The sequence below is a fragment of the Oreochromis niloticus genome, linkage group LG8 (genome assembly GCF_001858045.2).
Source record: "Oreochromis niloticus isolate F11D_XX linkage group LG8, O_niloticus_UMD_NMBU, whole genome shotgun sequence".
NCBI lineage: Eukaryota > Metazoa > Chordata > Actinopteri > Cichliformes > Cichlidae > Oreochromis > Oreochromis niloticus.
This window is the reverse complement of record NC_031973.2, coordinates 13,926,787-13,945,452: the sequence shown is the minus strand read 5'-3', so window position 1 is coordinate 13,945,452 and position 18,666 is coordinate 13,926,787. Positions and strand designations below refer to the sequence as shown.

General features: G+C 40.6%; 1 protein-coding gene across 5 annotated transcripts; it reads right to left on the bottom strand.

Moving 5' to 3' along the window:
• Positions 1-1,322: 1,322 nt before the first annotated feature.
• On the bottom strand, positions 1,323-18,197 carry aclyb (ATP citrate lyase b). 5 transcript variants are annotated; one of them, XM_005471296.4, is made up of 30 exons: positions 18,030-18,197; positions 16,270-16,451; positions 15,592-15,714; positions 14,726-14,788; positions 13,119-13,309; positions 12,462-12,541; positions 12,183-12,313; positions 11,873-11,991; positions 11,548-11,684; positions 11,194-11,255; positions 10,624-10,741; positions 10,358-10,512; positions 9,801-9,894; positions 9,517-9,573; positions 8,864-8,902; positions 7,771-7,912; positions 6,884-7,052; positions 6,697-6,801; positions 6,312-6,508; positions 6,106-6,187; positions 5,905-6,015; positions 5,682-5,809; positions 5,499-5,592; positions 5,218-5,372; positions 4,986-5,136; positions 4,679-4,822; positions 4,409-4,522; positions 3,567-3,649; positions 2,651-2,727; positions 1,323-2,566 (listed from the first exon to the last, which is right to left on the bottom strand). In XM_005471296.4, the coding sequence occupies exons 2-30, from the start codon at positions 16,426-16,428 to the stop codon at positions 2,472-2,474; spliced, it is 3,375 nt and encodes a 1,124-aa protein (XP_005471353.1). In that variant the 5' UTR covers positions 16,429-16,451; positions 18,030-18,197; the 3' UTR covers positions 1,323-2,471. The 5 variants fall into 5 exon arrangements, with proteins under 5 accessions (XP_005471353.1, XP_005471354.1, XP_019218103.1 ...); XM_005471297.4 differs by having other exon boundaries at positions 8,864-8,893; XM_019362558.2 differs by lacking the exon at positions 8,864-8,902.
• Positions 18,198-18,666: the final 469 nt, after the last annotated feature.

Sequence of the window (18,666 nt, the reverse complement as noted above, 5' to 3'; positions counted from 1 at the left end):
TGAATTCTGTATGTGCCCCTCCCTTCAAAAATAAAAGCCCACACAGTCTGCTTACTGAGAAAGTGTTATTGCCTCAAGGAAAAATTAACTGGTGCAAATTATTCCTGGGTCTTAGAAACAAATTATTTACAAAAGGATGGAAATTCCAGATTATTTCCATCACTTTCCCTCGGCGAGATCATAACATGCAGCAGTGACAGAAGTGAAAAAGAATCCAAGGGTAACGGCAAAAACACACCTTTGCAGTGACCATGGCAAAAATGAGAGGAACACAAATCATTAATCAACTGTGAATTTATAAAATATATATATATTTTCCCCTCTTGCCTTGTGAAAGGTCTTTATCCTGGTGGGTGGATTGTCTGAGGGGTGTCTCTGCACCTGGGGTCTCATCTGGTGTGATAGACCCCAGCCTCTATGGATCTTATGCTCAGAGCTTGTTCATGCACTGCCATGATTAGTGCCTCTGTGCCGTCTTTCAGTCCAGCCACTTCCACGATCTGCCGGTGGTACATAAGGTGCAGGGGCCTGTCCTTCCATGATGGTTTCTCTTCCTGGACCTCTTCTTTCTTGGGTTTCTGCCGCCTGAGGTATTCACTAAGCACATGGTTGCTTGTGGCCATCTTCTTGATATATTCATGGATGTTCGTTGTCTCATCCTGGACAGTGGTTCTGACACTCACTAGTCCTTGGCTTCCTTCTTTCCACTTACTGTACAGTCTCAGGGTGCTGGATTTGGGGTGAAACCCTCCATGCATGGTCAGTACATTTCCTGTCTTGATGTCCGTGGCTTCCATTTCCTCCTTTGGCCAGCTTATCCAATCACCAGATAAGCTGGACAAAGGAGCCGATTCCTCAGGACTTGCCTTACTCTCTGCAGGTATTTGGAGCTTCATGATTTCCAGTTGCCTGTGGGATTCCCAGGTACGTGTAGCCATCCTCAATGTCTGTAATGCTGCCCTCTCGTTAGCATTCGACTACACTTCTCCAGTCTGAATGCCATCCCAATATATCCATCTTTCTCTATATGTGAATACACATTTACATCCAAGTGACCTTTTTATTGATATACTGTGGTATGACCTGAAGAATGAAGTTTTAAAATCCAGAACAGCAAACAATTCCTCATCAGTAGCTCAGGATACAGCTGATGGACAGTGATGCTGGCAAAGGCGGGTGTTTAGTTTTCTGCTATGTATTTAAATGTAACTACAGTCCATGTTAGAGATAAATGTTCAGAATTACGTTTAAGGATTTTCCATTCAAGAGGAAAGTAAACTTACAGACTCGTGATGCTGTTAAAGACATCAAAGACGACAAAATAAAAGAAAAACAATAAGTTCTTTATTTTACTACTTTATGACAGCATATTACAAAACAAAAAAAAAAGCTTTTTTCACATTTAAATAAAAACAGATTAAGCACAGCAGACATTACAGTGGGCTGTTACAGAGTGTTTTGAGTTTTTACTGGAAGTTGGAGAACATCCGGATTATGTGCTGTAAGTTTCCAAAGTAAAGCAAACTGCTTTCATGGTCCCTCACCAAAAGATGCTTTCCAGACTCACAGGGCTCATTCATGAAGCATTTGTTCGCCTCTTCTTGATGCGTCTACGGCTTACTTTTTTCTACAGTTATTAGAATACTACCAAACTGATGAACTCAACTATAACCCGGGCTGGTTTCATGAAAGGCAAATGGTGGACAGACTCCTAACTCGTGTCTAATTCCTCTCATTTCCATGATGATGCATCCTTTTCATTACATTTGTAACATCTACCACTGCATCTTGCTTTTTTAAAATTAAATTAACAAAAACAATAAATTCCCTAAAATAACTTTTGGTTTAATTTTGTGATGAGATTGACTTTTTTTTTGTTAGGAGTGAATCATGGTGAAGGAGTTTAAAAAGGGATCTAGTGTTTAAACTAAGATGCAGTACTCAGAAAGCCAGAAAGCACATTTAAGCACCCTTTTCTTGTGGTCTAAACCAGGCAGATTAAGTATTTAAAAAAATGCTTAGCAGCCATTAACAGAGGTTACTATGCAGACTATGCATTGCAGGATTAAGGACTGAAATTTTGCTTGAATCTTGCTCCTGTACCCACTAAGCATAACCATCTCTCAATTTTGACTCTGTACCAAGTGATTTTGTGCTCCTGCAGCCAGGATTTGCATTGGTGTGGCTCTTTGTTAAAAACTAAACAAGTTACATCTCAGACTTTTGAAATTAGTTCTCAAAAACTAAGCCTAGAAATATACTTCCCCTTTTTCCTCCATAAAAACTAGATTGAAAACTTCTACCCAGGTCCCTCAGACAAACAGTACTTCCCACTTTCCAAAGTAACCCCGCCCAGTTCCACCCCCTCAGCAGCTGCTATCATAACTAGAGAGGAGATACAAGTTACATGAGATGTGTAATACCGCCTGACATCATCATCTGGAAGTGATTTCCATTCTGTGACGAGGGAATTACATGGACATGTGTTCAGGGAGCACGTAGGAGATGTCATCCCACGGGTGGCGGTACAGACCCTGTTTCAGCCTCTTCTGATCCAGGTAATGGCCTAACAAAACAAACTCAGGTTAGAGACTCTGTTTTAAAAGGTTGTCACAGTGAATATCATGGCTCCATTTTAAAGGGAACTCACCAATGAAGCCCATGCTACGGCCGAGGACAAAGATCCCATTTAGTGCACCGATCTCCACAAACTCGTCAGCCTCGTCTCTGGAGACAGTTCAACATTCATGTGAGAAACAATACTGGACAGTGTCCCCTCGACACACAGCAACAGTGCAGACACTGCATCTCAGCCATCCGAATTCTCCACAAGCCATCGAACATGCACTTTTGGTTAAATCTAAATAATGTAGCTGTAATCATACCAAAGTGTTTATTATGGTTTCTGTTAACAACTACAGGCTTCCTGGTAACACCCAGTGATAATATTGACACAATATTTCGTAGTATTCTTCACTTTTTACTCATTACATTTCATTTATACTACCTTAGAGTGCCAATCTAAAAGAGCAGGAATACTAACAACAGGTGGCCCCTGTAGTGGTGTCTCTATTTATTCATCCATTTGTCTGATTTTCCTGCTGTTCTATTTCTCCCACTGCATATTCATTTTGACAAATTTAACAAGTGTAATACTTGAATCATCCCTGGCCATGTGTTTACATGCTCAGATAACACTTTTGCATAATTCCATCTAAGGAAGGGAAAGATGGCCAGAGGGAGGGAAGGAAAGGAGGAGGAGAGGGAGATAAGAAAAGGGAGGGAAAAAAAGGGAAATGAAGAAAGAAGGGAAAGGAAATTTTTTTTAAAAAAAAGTGCATATTCATGCACATTTTGTCTGCCCCTTTTATTATTGGCTTCTGTTTATTTATACAGTATTTCTCTTTTTTGTTATGCTGTAATTTAAAAAACAAACAAACAAAAAACAGCAACAGGAAATATTTATTTATATTTAAAGAGATATTGGTGATAAGATTCATCCAATCAAAGCACATGCACCAAAGCTTACTGAAGTAACAGCTCACGATGCAATCTCATATTCTTACCGTGTGAAGCCTCCACAAGTCCTAAGCATGTCCACGAAGGCAACACCAATAAATCCATCTACATTTAGGATCAGGTTGGGTTTCTGGGGAAAAAAATAAATCAAAATCAAAATGCTTGCATGTTATTTTAACATGAAATTGAGGAAAGGACTTGCTGTTCAAAGCTGCAGAGAGCACGCAGCCTATTCTAGATATTATCAGTCTTTTTATTGGATCTAATAGTGGCTCGGAGGTTATCCCTGTTGGCTCACAAAGAAGGTTCAGGACCTTCTGCTATGGCGTTTGTATGTCACAGGTTTTCTCTGGTAGCTGCAGCTTCACCCACAAAATATATAAAAAAAAAAAAGTTATTTCTCTCCATCTTGGCAGAGTTGAAAAGCTCAACAGTTGAATTTCCTGTTTAAATTGAGTTAAAAAATATAACAAGTTTTCATTGGGTGTGGGTTCTGACACATGTCCCTGAATAAAAGCACAAATTAGAAGAAAAAGTGTTAAATGAGATTAAAAAGCCTGATTAATGTTTAATATTATTTATAGGACTATAAAATCCAGGTCTTCGTTCCGGTTACATTCCACTGTCAATCATGGAATCTGCAGGTGTGGTCAGAAAACTGAGAATAATTGCTTGCCTGCTATAAAAATTAAATAAAAATCTTCTGTTCAAAGTGTTTAACCAAATTATTTGACAGCGAAGCCCCATCTCTGAATCCTGAAGGTCAATGCAGTCATCAGGTTGTTTAGATGTAGCAGCTTTCTGTTGCCATTTCATTTTCATTTCATCATTTCACGGTTTTGCTTGTACACACAAGTTTCCATCGTCTACTTCACTCTGTGTAAAATACCTTAGAGGTGGTGATCTTTTCTACATCGAGGGCGTAGTCAAGCAGCTGGGTGGAAGGGAAATTCTGCTTCACAAAGTCCTTCAGAATCTGCACTCGCATGTCTGGGTTGTTGATCTGAAACCGAAACCCCACTTAAAACAATGGCTGCTTGTCTATCTTAATCAAACTCAGAAGAAGCAGTTAATGAATACGAGTCAAAACACTGATAAATAATAGGCATCATTTACAGATTAGAGCGCTGTTTACTGTATAAAGTCGAGTGTTGCTTACCGATTTCACCCTGTGGCCGATACCCATAATCAGCTTGCCATCCTTCTTCATCTTGTTGACAAACTCCATGGGGATCATGCCACTGTCAAATGCCTTGCTGAACTGCTTTGCAGCCGCATCCAGAGCACCTCCGAAACGGTCCCCCTGAATTTTAGGAATAAATTGCGTTTCAATTCCGAAACATTGTGGCCGGTTTGTCAGAAATCAAGCTGTTAGCTGAGCAGCTCATAAAATACAAGATAGATTTGGGGAAAAACAACAAAAGGTTATGTGATCAATGACTGATCAATATGTGAGCAGTACTGACGATGGTGAGCAGGCCGGATGTGAGGCTTGAGATAAGGTCTTTGCCCGCACGAGCACAGACAATCGTGTTGTGAGCGCCGGAGACTGCAGGCCCATGATCGGCAGTCACCATCAGGCACATTTCAATGAACTGGCAGGCGTAGCGTGGTAACCTAAACAGAAAAAAAAAAAAAAAAGTGTGAAATTGATCCTACATTCTTAAAAACTAACAGTGTTCTTGACGTCATACTGACCTGCGCTGGAACCAGAGCAATCCTAGCACTCCTCCTATACCAATCTCTTCTCTGAAGACCTCAGTGATGGACATGCCAGCATAGATGAGCTCCTGGCCTCGCTCATCACAGATGCTTGTCATGAATGAGGCTGGCTTACGAATCAGGCCCAACTCCTGAAAAAACAAAACAAAACAACAAATTCCACAAATAACCATTATATCCAGTATTTCTTGGCTTCTACTCTACATGATTTACATTATTAGCTGTAAGTTTACAAAGGACTATTATAAAGTTCTCACCCGGGCCCAGGAATAATCCATAGGTACTGTTGGGGGAGGAACCTCCTGGGCAGGAACGATGGTACCATTGGCCACTAATTCATCATACACAGTCCTGTTTCACCACAAACACAATAACAGTGAGGAACCCACAAGCCTGGCAGTTCCAAACTTTGGGAAATTAGCATGAAAAGTATTTCTCACTTGATGACGTCACCCAGCTCATCAAAGCTCTTCGGTACATAAGCTCCAGCATCCCTCAGAGCCTGGTTCTTGGCCACAGCTGTCTCTGAAGCCTGGTTGGCACAAGCTCCTGCATGGCCGAACTGAACCTGAAGATGGCAGTAAAACATATTACTGGAAAAACTGAACTTCCAGGTAAGAGCAGCAATAAAATCCAAAGCCAGCATTTCCAGAGCCAACTGACCTCTGAGGCAAACATGGTGGCGCAGGTTCCAATGCACCAGCAGACCACAGGTTTTGTTATCCTGCCTTCCTTGATGCCCTGACAGATCTTGTACTCCTCTGTTCCACCAATCTGTGTCAAAGTAAAGGACATATTTAAAACAGGATTCTATTTGATACAAGTAGCACAGACCAAATAATTTAGATATTAAATGCTTCCCACCTCTCCCAGTACAACAATCATCTTAATTCCTGGAGTGTCCTGATAACGTAGGACGTGGTCCATGAAGGTCGAGCCTGGATATCTGGACAGAGAGAAACGTAAGCATTCATTTCTGGAACTAGAATTTTTTTTTTGTCAAGTATTTATGTATTTTTTTAAATGAAAAAATTCTCTCAAGTAAATGATCTGCAATTAAGTTTTTGTACCTGTCTCCTCCGATGGCCACCCCTTCATAGACACCGTCTGTAGTGCGTGAGATGATGTTGTTCAGCTCATTGGACATGCCCCCAGAGCGCGACACATATGCCACACTTCCGGGACGGTAAAGTTTAGAAGCCAGGATGTTGTCCAGCATGCCGCCTGTGTTGCCAATCTTAAAACAGCCCGGCTTGATGCCACCAACCTAATTGACAAGAATAATCGGCATTTAATTCCACCATGTTTACCTGAAAGATTTAATAGCCCTTTTAGCTAGGCTATTAAATACCACACTACACTGTAGTCATCATCACAGTCTATAAATTTATAGCTGTGTTAATAATGAGTGTAAGTGTTTTCAACAAAGATGTTCAGGGGGATGAAGCTCTGTACCGTGGCAGGGCCGATGATGGTGACTCCTTTCTCGTCGGCCATCTTTATCATCTTCCTAGTCAGAGCTTCAGGGATGCCCTCGGCTATGATGGCGATGGTGTGAATCTGAAAACACAATTAAATCAACTGTGTTCACTCTGAAAAAGTTAAGTGGAAGCTCAACACACTGTACAGTCGATCTTCATACCTGTGGGTACTGCATGGCTTCCACTGTGCTGTCAAAGGCAGAGCGCAGCGAAGCAAAGCTGATCAGGACGTCTACCTCGGGGTGCTTCTTCATGGCATCGGCCATGTTCTTATAGACCGGCAGCAGGATCTCTTTGTGGCCCCAGTAGAACTTCTGCTTGTGATCTCCGCTGAGCAACAAAAAGAAACATATCAGCAAAGTATGAAGAACTTTTTTCGAAACACAGCAGTAACTCCATTCAGTACAACTAATGAATACTTTGCAACTGCAAAATGAATTCCTGTCAGTTCCTTAAACCCTGTCCATTAAAGGCTTATAATCATTTGTGTTTGGGGCTTCCAATTGAAAACAGAAGTTTAACTCAAATTCAGCTCAAGTGATAAGTCTGGTTTTTGGTTGCTGCATCACTGTGAATCACTTACTATATGGACACTCCTAAAGGTGAGGAAAGGCAAAGCCCATACAGCACAGATCAGACAATGCCGACAGACAAAACTGACGAACTCTGACAGATCAGAAGGAAGAGCTGGGTTGAAAGTGGGTTGCAAAGTGGCTTACAGATACAGAGGAACACTGGGCAGAATTAAGCAGCTTAAGATGTTCTACAGGAATTTGCCACTTGGAAAAGGTTATAAGCCTTTATTGTAACTGACAATATGCTTTTAGAAAAAGGCTCATATTTTACAAATATGACAAAGGTAAAAACAGAAACAACTAAACACCAGCAAGAGTAGATTTAGAGTTTTCGAGCAGAGAGAGAGAGAGAAAAAAAAAAAATCACTTGATTTGTGCAGTTAACTCTATTTAGGACAGTTTTTTTTCAGTATTCTACAGTCACACTCTTCTAATTTAATTCAGATGGAAATATGGGAAATAGCGCAACCTACGTGAAGGGGTAGACCATGGCTGCCACAGAGGGTGCTTCCCGGGAGCATACGTAGTCAAAGTCCAGCATGCCTTGCACGGCGCGTGTCTGCATGCCCCAAACAATGGTCTTGGTGTTTTTTCTGAAGAGTGTGGTTGCTTTAGCTGAGAGGAAAAAAAAATACACAGAAACAAGTCAGAAGTGGAAACTGAACTAAAACCCATTCACAGATGAAGAGGGAATTCTGGCTCAGGGAAACAGCAGGAATGGGAATGGTAAGAATCAGAATAAAGACAGGATTCACTGAGGACAGATGGACCAGGAAGAGAAAAATACCACCCCACACAGGATCTGCACGATTTATTTTGTCCGCTTTCTCCAAGCCACAGTGTTAAAAACATTAATTTGCAATGTCACATCATTAAAAATTAAGACATTTGTATGAAAAGAATATGAGAATATGGACACCACATGTGCAGCTGCCATTTTTACCCCCGGATAAGAAAAATCAACCTTCACTTCCTCCATTGCTGGCAGTATACGGCCATCATTTTTAAAGTGAAGTATTTGACAAAAGACTTTTTCTGAGTGCCATCTGTGGTATGTCTTATATTTCCGTGTGGCAACAAACTGTCTGACAGATCCTTGACTGCCGATAAAGATCAAATTTTTTGTAATGATTACATTACATAGAAAGGTTCAGAGCATCTGAAAAATTTGAAAAGGAAAAATCTTAAAAGCAGAGATCACATTAGTGCATGTGCTTTAAAACTCTTACTGTTTAGTAAAAATACATTCTCACAAGCTTATTCCAGTCCTCCCAATTCTCTCTTTCTCTCTGCCTTCTGTCATTACATCTCCGAGCTGTGCAGAATATTTTAAATACAGAACTGATTCTTGCGCCTGCATCTTGAACTGAAGAATTTCTACTAACAGTTATAGCTCAAGATTTTTTCCTTCAGGTGTTGTTATACGTTTTTTAAAATAATGATTACGAGGCAGCGTCAAACGAGTAAGCCATAAGAGTGTAAAGAAGAAGATAAACATTAGAGGGGAAAGCAGAGGGACAAAGGACGGAGAGGGCAGGAAAACAGGTTTTTCACACCCTTCCATACCTCCGCTGCAGCCTGAAGAGGCTTGAGCTTCTGTGACACCCACAGGACGGAAACACAAAATACAACAAAAAACAGGCACAAACACAAGAAGAGAACAAAAATTGAGTCCGACTTTGCTGCAAGTTATTCACTCAACACACTTCACCGCATTTTTGCAACCATGTGTCGTCACTGAAAACACTGCATTAGAAGCACAGCAGAGGAAGAGACCATGCAGAGCTCAGCTGCTATGGAGCATGCCTTTACTGTACTGCTGTAAAAGGCAATATAAACAGTTTAGTTAAGTAATCAAAACTTCATGTTTGCATGGCTGCTTTTGACTTTAACACTACTAATCCTAAAGAACACAAAATCCAGTGTGAAGAGAAGAGGCCTTAGAAAAAAAACAATAATATGCTTAATTTAAACTTAATTTATATAGTTTTTATTACAAACCATACTTATTCATTATAAAAAGATAAAAAAGCATATTCAAAAGTATGCACAGCATTCATAAGAATATGATACCCTGATGTGATGTGAACATACGTACTTCATATACACCAAGATTAGAAAGGTGAGCAGTAAACAAGGGGGGAAAAAAAAAAGTTCAAACCAGTGATGAATGTGTAGGAAGCCCAGAGCAGTGAGGCCATGGCACACCTATCACTTACCTTTCCAATCGCCTGTGACCACATTCTTCAGAGGCCACAGTATAGAATGGAGCGAGTCTTAGAGAAACAAGCATGAAAAGGGCGGATGTAAGTTTGTGCAAAATAAGAAAAGGAGGAAAAGAGAAGGAAGATACATTGCAGAATATTGGTGATAGTATTTCAGCAGGAAAGGAGAAGCCAGGATGAGAGGAGAAAAAAAAAAAAAAAAAAAAGCAGAAGTGCATGAGTAAATATGGGATCTTGCTGATAAGAAGCAGTTCAGCATGAATGACTGTGTTTGTTACCTGTTGGAAGCCCTGCTTTAGACTTCTTGGCCGGGCAGGTATCAGTGGGCGACTTGGGCTCAGAGAATGAAGCCGTCCTTGTTGTAGCTGGAGTCTGGCAAAGAAAAGAGAAACATTTATGTGACAGGCTGACAGAGGTTACCAAAGAGCATGCATAGCATAGTTAGAAACAGTGGCTTCACCCCCAACGACAACATAAGTTCATACAGCTAACAAAGACACACGCACACTATGAAACTAGAGGCGCTAAACGAGCTTAAACTGTGTTTAAACAAGTCACACTCAATTGTATAAAAAGTAAATAAATCCGATTTAGGTTACACCCTTTTGCTAGTCATGACCCTGCATTATGGAGACACCTACAGTATAAATGCATGTCATTTTAAGCAATAACCCTTTTCTTCTCCTTTCTCAAACACTGAAATGTACTTGTGTGAACCACTTACTGTTTAGCTAACTTATAACAAAACCCCATCTAACATCTAATTTGTTTAAGAGAGTGGGCACTGACTGACACACCATCCTATATTGACCCAAGAGTAAGTGAATAATTATACCACTGCACTGTTGCTAGCATTGAGGAGAAAGTTGGCTGTATGGGCGTCCATCGGGGGCTGGTTAGGGATTGGTCGGTGGCCCAGTGCCATCCCAACAATTGCAGTCATATGGGTTTCAGTTCCAAACACATGAATGGGGATCCCTGTGGTCTTCCCTGCGTAGAAGAAAACGCTCCTTAGTATAGATCCAAGGAGTCGACTTTGATGTATACTTTAAGTCATTTATTTCACGAGTTAGCCCCGACTATTAGTCTAGTCTTACTCACCTACTTCCCCCATCACCCTGAGTCCCTCTTGGTAGTTTGGACCGCCACGTCGAACAAAAATGGTGACCTCGTGTTCCTTCAGAGGGCCTTGGTAATCTTTAATGGCCCTGACAATGCCCTGAGGAGGGACAAGCAGATCAGCTTTGTGATGCACAAAAAGTACAAATATATCAACCAGTAAGAGTGCAATTTTATTGAGACCATTTAATAATTAATAATAAAGCCTTAGTATGGCTCTCTACTCTGACCTGCCTTCAGATTTTGAAGTAATGGGAGAAAACATGTTAAGGCAGGTTAGGCTAACACTGCCTTAACATGTTTTCTGGACATAAATTAGGAACCAATCTAGTTGGTGTATTGCATGTATGAGCAGCTATGGGTATAAATGTTTTGATATTAAACATAACACGGATCATTGCTAATTCAGGACTTGCTGAAAATACAGTGACATCATTCTTTCAAAGTTTAAGAAATTAAATATTGTGTATAAGCTGTTTCTTCTCTTTAAACGTTACAGTGATTCTTTATTACTGTGCAGAAGATTTTCAGGTAAATATCAGTGCGTTTCACCTTGAATGTGGCTGCTACGTTGGTGAAGTTTGCAATGCTTCCTCCAATGATCAGCACTTTCCCTGTAGGATAAGGAAACGTGTTACGAAATGCTCGTGACTGAAATTCAACACCCGAGTAACATACATGAAGTCTATTGCTGGCAACTCCCCACATAGTGAACAGTGTGTCACACTGAAGCAGCACAATTAGCTCACACAGCAGAGGAAGGATCCACCAAGTATTCCTACACTTCAAGGACACAGCAAACAAACGCAGGCTTTATCTGACAGTTGTAGCCTCCTCCTCCCACCAGCCTTTCACCCCGTCCAGGAAAATAAGCAAAAAATGTAATCAAGTCCAGGCTTCACCCACCTAGAGGATGTTTTTCACGTGTCATGAGAGACAAGATGGTTTTTGCGTAGTCGTAGGTCTGCTGTTCACTGGGTGCGCCTGAGTACTCGCCATAATTAGCCAGCTCGTCCACCCCACCCAGATCGCAGATGGTGTCGCTGAAGAAGAGAAATGATGCGATTCTAACAGCTGTAATTAACCTTAAGAGATATTAAGCTGGCAACAGAAAAGTCAAGCTGGGGTTTCGTAGAAAGCAAAACTTCAGTCTAATCAGCTCTGAAATTTCAAGCCATAAAGGCAAAGAAGTGGTATAGAGTTCAAATTTATGCTGTATGTGATGGACTACCTGTAGACAACAGAAGCACCTCCTCCGGCCACCATGGTCCAGATCCTGCCTCGGGGGTTCAGCAGAGTCAGCTTCAGACTGGCACCACTCTTTGCATCCAGATCAGCTATGTAGGCCTCCTACAAGTAACAAGACAGAGTGGTGAAAACTGGTCAGTAAGTGCACAAGGATGGAGAAATGGACTAACCAATCATTGTACGCATGAGTAGATCTAACTTAAGGTCACATTTTAAAACAAATCAGTGAAAATTAAAGGATCCAGAGAACTATAAACAAACAGCTTGTGCAATTACAGCTCTTCAAATCTCACCTCAGGGTACGCCTCTCTGCCGAAGGGTGGAGGAAACTCAAGGTCCCCCCATTTAGCCTTGCAGATATAATCCGCTGTGGCATCAATCTTGGCTGCCATGTCAAGGACATATACTCCATCTTGAGTGACGACTGTGAAAAGGCAGAATTTTTGAGCTAATTTGTACATTTTCCACCAATGAATTACTAACATAGCATGGTAGCAATCTAAATTTTTCTATTTAATCAGCATTTTTGTTTCTGCAATTCATAATGAGCTGAGTGTAAATAAGAGTTTTACCCAGAGGGTTGATTTCAAGGTAGGTAAAGTAGAGGTCCTCATACAAGTTGAAAAGGCCGACTATAAAACTGGCCAAAACACTGAGGGGGGGAAACAAAATTAGACTTAATCAGCACATAAGAGAACTTTTGTGAAGCTTTGTGTCTCACTAGGCAAGAACAAAATGGTAGTAAAGTATCGCTAAACAGCCACACTGAATACTGAGAGCGTATCTTTGTTTCTTTCTAGTTTGTATTGTTTAAAAGAGATAAGAGTATTTACACTGCTAAGTTTACATAAAAGAAGCTAAACATTAGTCAAGGTTAAAACAGCAAAGGATAAAAGATTTTGTGAATACAGAGAGCCTCTTTGGTTAAGAAAGAAACTAAAAAGCAACAAGAAGGTGCAAAACTAAATATACACACAGTTATTCCTGTATTATTTTTCTATTTTTCATTCAGTCTCTGGCTAATCACATCTCTGCTCAAATGTCTCTCTACTGTGTTTTAACAGAGTGCCTGATCACTAACTACTACTACTGTGAACTGCTAAGAGACCCAATTAGGTTCAAAGCACAAAATGACTCAGATTCAAATGTCACCATTTGTTTTACATTTAAATAATGAAATATAAATGTCTTTAAATAATAAAGACAATTTTAGAAAAAGGTTTCCGTACTCCTTCTTGTCATCGGGAACTTGTGAGAGCAGCTGCTCTTTGACTTGGTCCTCCGTGAGCTTGCCATCCACTGGAACCATCAGCTTCTGGGCCTTGGCGTCCACGTCACCCACCTCCACTCCTCCCTCGTGGTGGAAAAGCACGTGGTCGCCCTCACGTGTGGCATAGATGCATACGTAAAACTCTTCCTCCTGAGTGAGTAAACAGCGAGTTCAGCCACATGCAAGGACACGCAAATACGTCTTTACTGATTTTGTTTGGAAATGCTGTGCAATATTTACATAAGGCCAACAAGCGGTTTCAACATTCAGTTCTCTGCGAGAAATTATTAAGAAAATCAACAAACTAATCAAATGCACACTGACCTACAGACAGAACACACATAACCTGGAGCTTGTTCTCACTTATAAGGTCCTAGATCGACTGGGTCAACCAGGAAGTACTGATCCTGGTTAAGTCATTCTACTCCTTTTAATTTTTCTAAGAGGATTTGATGAGAATGGCAGAGTTTGAGGAGCTAGTTCTTGTAGATTGGTTTATTATTTATTACCAACAACAACAACAACTTGACTTTCCACTGCACTAAAGTTTTATCAGACTTGGGTTTTATCAATTATTACTAAATATTTAAAGAAGCACAGCACACCAAGGAAAATCAAAAAATACCCTCTAAAGTAGGTATGGAGGGTTTTCTTACAGACCAATTTTTTAAAAGGCCACAAGGTAATTTAATTAATCCTCTGGGGGGAGGATGATCCGGGTCAGACATGACCCCAGCTGATGATCTGCCAACGTCGTCAGCAGCAGCTCATCAGCTGATTTGTATAAGAATTTGATTCCCCTCTTTCAGTCCGACAGGATGCAGCAGTGTGCTTCATTTAAAGTAAAGGAAGCTCATTTTCACAAATTCTTCTCACATCAGAGGTCCTGTGATGCAATACTTTCATTCTGTTCAGAATTCTTTGAGGGCAGCTGCAGGAAATATCACATTGGCTCTTAATAAAAGGTGCAAAGTACACGTGTACTTTAGGCGACTGTTTTTTGGTTCATAGCCTATGACAGAAGTTTAAGGCTACCTCTACGAAAGTGTAAAGGGATACTAAAAGTTACCATTACGCAATAATTTAAACTAAAAATAACGGTATAAATCAACATGCTGATCACAACAACCTCCTCTTTTAAAAATGAAGCAATCGCTGATGGACTGATAGGCTGTGTATGAGTGTCTGTATTTAGTAAATTACGACTTACTTTTGAGCTCAACTATATATTGCTGTGACAACCTGGTTTGAACAGGGAAATTCAGAATGACACCAAATCTTAATTAAAAATAAAACATTTATGTAAATACAGGATCTGTCCTGCTGACAACACACAAGACAAGACGAGAAGGGACTAGCTGTGAAGCTGAGACCATAGAAACCATAGACCATTGAGCAAATTCAAGTTACAAGAGGAGAAATAACCACTGATGACACAAATTGAACTGTTCGACAAAACTTCTCTAAGCTCCTCAGAGCTTAGAGAGTGTTAGCAGTGCATTGTGAATTTTGAATCGAAATCTTTAAAAATCTCAAGATGAAAGACAGATTACTGGCATACATTACCTGTGTGTGTGGGACAAATGGCTCAATGAGGAAGTTCTTCAGCACACCCTTTGCTTTTCCCACCTATTCAAGAAAAACACCTGGTCACAAACCACTACACACCACACTGAGAGGAAAACTACATGTATTATATATTCAAGTGAAACTTTAAGAATAACATAAAAATGTAAATTGACCTGTCATTTACTAGGTCTTGTCATCGTTACAAACTACCTTCAAAGTTCTAGTTCATCCATTTCACATTCAAATAGCTTATTAAGAGTACACAGAAGGGCAAATAATATCAAATAAAAATGGGCAGCAGTAGGGCAACTGAGGCAAAAATCCTCCACGTGCTTCTCATATCAAAATGAGGATCCTTTGTGGTGTTTAAGAGGCCAAATATAGTATTAATACTGCAGTTTCTGTGGGGATTACTTTTTTAAATGTTGATTTATTTAAAGACTTGCCAGCTCTGGCTGTTCAAGACGGATAAATAACATCTAGGTTCAGAGTAACTTTACTGTATGACGACAATGCAGCAAGTTTATTTAGACACACAGAGCAGAAAAAAAAAAAAAAAAAAAAAAAATGATGCTTGATCAGCTCACAAAAATGTTGAACTAACTTTTGCTCAACGACAGCCCTGTATTTGTCAAGCAAATTCATCCTCACACATGGTTCTAGTTGATGATGTTTTAAACATGAACAACACGTCAGTCATGTTTTACTTGGCAACAGTCACTGCATTCGAATGAAATTCCTCCTAAGAAAATGATGCAATGTGTTTCTCGTGGTTCTAACTACTGCAGCATGTGTGCTTTATTGCCACAAAGACAGTCATGGCTGGGTTTTATGCTCACTAAGATAGAATACAGTTAACTCACAGTGGTCTCCTTCATTAGGTGGTCTTTGAGCCACTCCTGGACACCCTGCAGGTCCATGTTGATGCCTACTAGGCCGAGCTTCCCGCGCCGCTTTATCAGTTGATCTGGCTTCACCACCAGCCTCTTTTGGGATGAGCAAATAGAAGAAACGGGACACACATGGTCTTTTTTTGGTATGATAGTATGGTATGACTATGGTAGAAACAATAAAGATGGGTGGGGTTTCCCAGCCCTGCTGTGAGAGAGCCAATCAACTGCCGAAACAGGAAACACGTGAGCCAGACATGTTGTTGCACTGACACATGGGCACAGCAAAGGTTCAGAGACATTTCAGATCTGTCCAGTCTGTCACCACAGATACTATAAAAGACTGATGTGGCATAACCCACTGGTTGGGGTGGAAGTCCTGTTTTCAAACACTGAGGACTAAGGTTAGTACTTTAAATCTTTTGTAATCTGTGATAGCAAAATGTCTAAAACCTGCATTGTTTTTAATGTGTCCCTGGTGACAATTAAAGGCAGTGCAAAATGGCTTCACCTTTCAGACCTGTAAGCTGTGTGCATCTTTTATACAGTCTATGCAAATCACTCTGATTGTTATAGTACAGAACATGTAGGTAAATGAACTTTTGAAGGTTGTAATCAGGCTTCACGAGCTGGACAAACAAACAGTCTTACCTCTGTCAGCAGCCATGAATGGTCCTGTGTGAGGCGGGCCCAGTCAGTCTCAGCTGTTACACTAGCATAACGGAAACGGTTCTGCACGGCCGCCGAGGTGCAGATGTTCTTATACAACAGCTCTTTCCCTGTCTGCTCTGAGATGGCCTTCGCCGACATGGCAGCGCTGGATAGAGCAGGACCTTTGGGGAAGGACGAAAACTGATAAGTTTGGACTCCATTCCCAGTAAAGTTAAAAATTAAAACAATGCACAGGTGCATTTTGATGGATACCAAAAGTGCATTGTTTAGGTAAAACTCGCAAAGGGACATTTAACCAAATATTGGTAGGGGTGTATGTCGATAAAGTCAATAAAGATGTATACTGTGCAACAATTCCACTGTGGAAAAAGAGCAGTTCAAATAAACCTTTAAAAGCCCATGACACCATGACCTTCATGCCCATGATGAGTGTCAAATTCTGTATGTACACATCTAAAAAGACTTATTTTGCAGATTAAGTGCAGCTTAACACAAAAGTAGAGAACCAAGTTATTAGAAAACCAAAAACATAAATAAACCAAATACTAAACAAGCTCTCAGTCAAACTCGTTTCTCAATCTTACAGTAAATACGTGACAGATTATCACAACAGCCTGCACTGATGGCCTTGTCATTCCTGTTTTAAACATCCCAAGAAGTTGTTGGGCGTGCTCAACCAACTTTGCCTCACCACAAATATACACAATCATGAATATTTAGGAGACTGTTTTTTTGGTTCATAGCCAAAAGTTCAGTATAATAAGATGCAGCACACTATGGTGTGTAAAAAAGAAATGCATTAAAAAGGCTAAAAATTGTACATTTACCAAGTCAACCACCAACCAAGCAAAGTTGTAATGAGCAGTAATGAGCCTTGATTACGTGGATCTTATCGCCTCTACCTCCGTGTCACTGATAACATTTTATGGTGGTTTATATTTGAGCTTCTGGTAACCTAAGGAGGGGCAGCGCTTAGAGAAATCAAGAAATCTAACAGCTTCATCACAGCAGGCTATCCTTCCACTTTTAGAGACAGATGTCCAGAATTTACCCAGATTACTCCACGGGTCTGTTGTATTATATGAAGCTACCTTGCCGTGCAATTAGTTGTGCTGTCCAAGCTTGTGGGATGAAGAAGCTGGACCTAATGGCAGCTGTTAGAGTAGCAACCAAGGGGGGTTGGGTGCTGCTTCAGACACAGCTGTTGTCAGACGAACTCAGGGGTTAGCATCACTTATCCTATGAATGAAGCTCCTATAGCAGCCACCACACCCACTCCTGAACCAGCCAGCCAGGCAAGTCTGACAACAACTTTAGCTATCTCACTCTGGGTAAATAGAGAAACAACTTCCGGGAGAGAAGAAATAAATACAGCACGAAAACCTTCACGATAAGAATAAAACTGGAGGATGCTCCCTCTCTGCGGATGATGCAAGGATAAGCTAGCTTGCTTTTATCACTGAAAAAGTAAAGTACATCACTTCAGATATGCTGTTTTCAAGAATAAAATTGGGCAAAACAATTTCAATAAAGACCATACTTGTTCTTGCTCTGCCGAGCTAGCACTTGGCTGCAGTTTTGGCAGACAGCCCTCACATCATCTCACATCCGCTACCCTGAAGACTAACACTACAGCTAACTGCTGTAGCCTCGCATTGGTGCGGACACTTGCCAGTTAAAGGCTACAGAGAAAAGCTGGCTAACGCTGGAGTAGAAAGTAGCTGAGTGAAAGCTGTTACCTTGTCAGTGACAATCACACCTTCTAGAAGGATCGTGTCCAGGCCAAAAAATGACACAGCTAAACAGCCAGCTCTTATTATACCGGAGTCAACTGCTGCCAGTCCCTGCCACCTCACTCCGCTCCTGTCGAACCATAATCTGGCGACCGATTACACGCCTGTACGAGTGCCTGATTGGCTTAAAACAGGTCACGTGGTGACGTCAGTCACGACCACGGCATTGTTAAAAAAAAAAAAAATGAAAAAAAATTGGCCAACCTAGAAAATTTATTGACCCCCCTTTTTTTTAAACACAACTCTTATTTTAGGTCCTGCACTACAAATAATTATAGTAAAAAAAAAAAACTGAATTTGCCAAAGTCAAATCAATAAAAGTGAAAAGCACGTTGGTTAAAATTTACAAAGAAAAACCCAAAAGGGGGTTTTATTCAAGTCATTCTATAGCTGGTTATTTGATTTAAAATGTGCCGAGGAGCTTTCAACGAGCTTGAATGTCTCAATTTTTATAGATCATTATAAAAAGAAGTCACTGTGAAACCTATAAAAGGAAGAGGAACTTTCTTAACACCCCTCCTTTTTTCAGAGCTTCACTTCAGCACTCAGTAAAACCAGAGTTGTAAACAAAGTCATTTTCCCA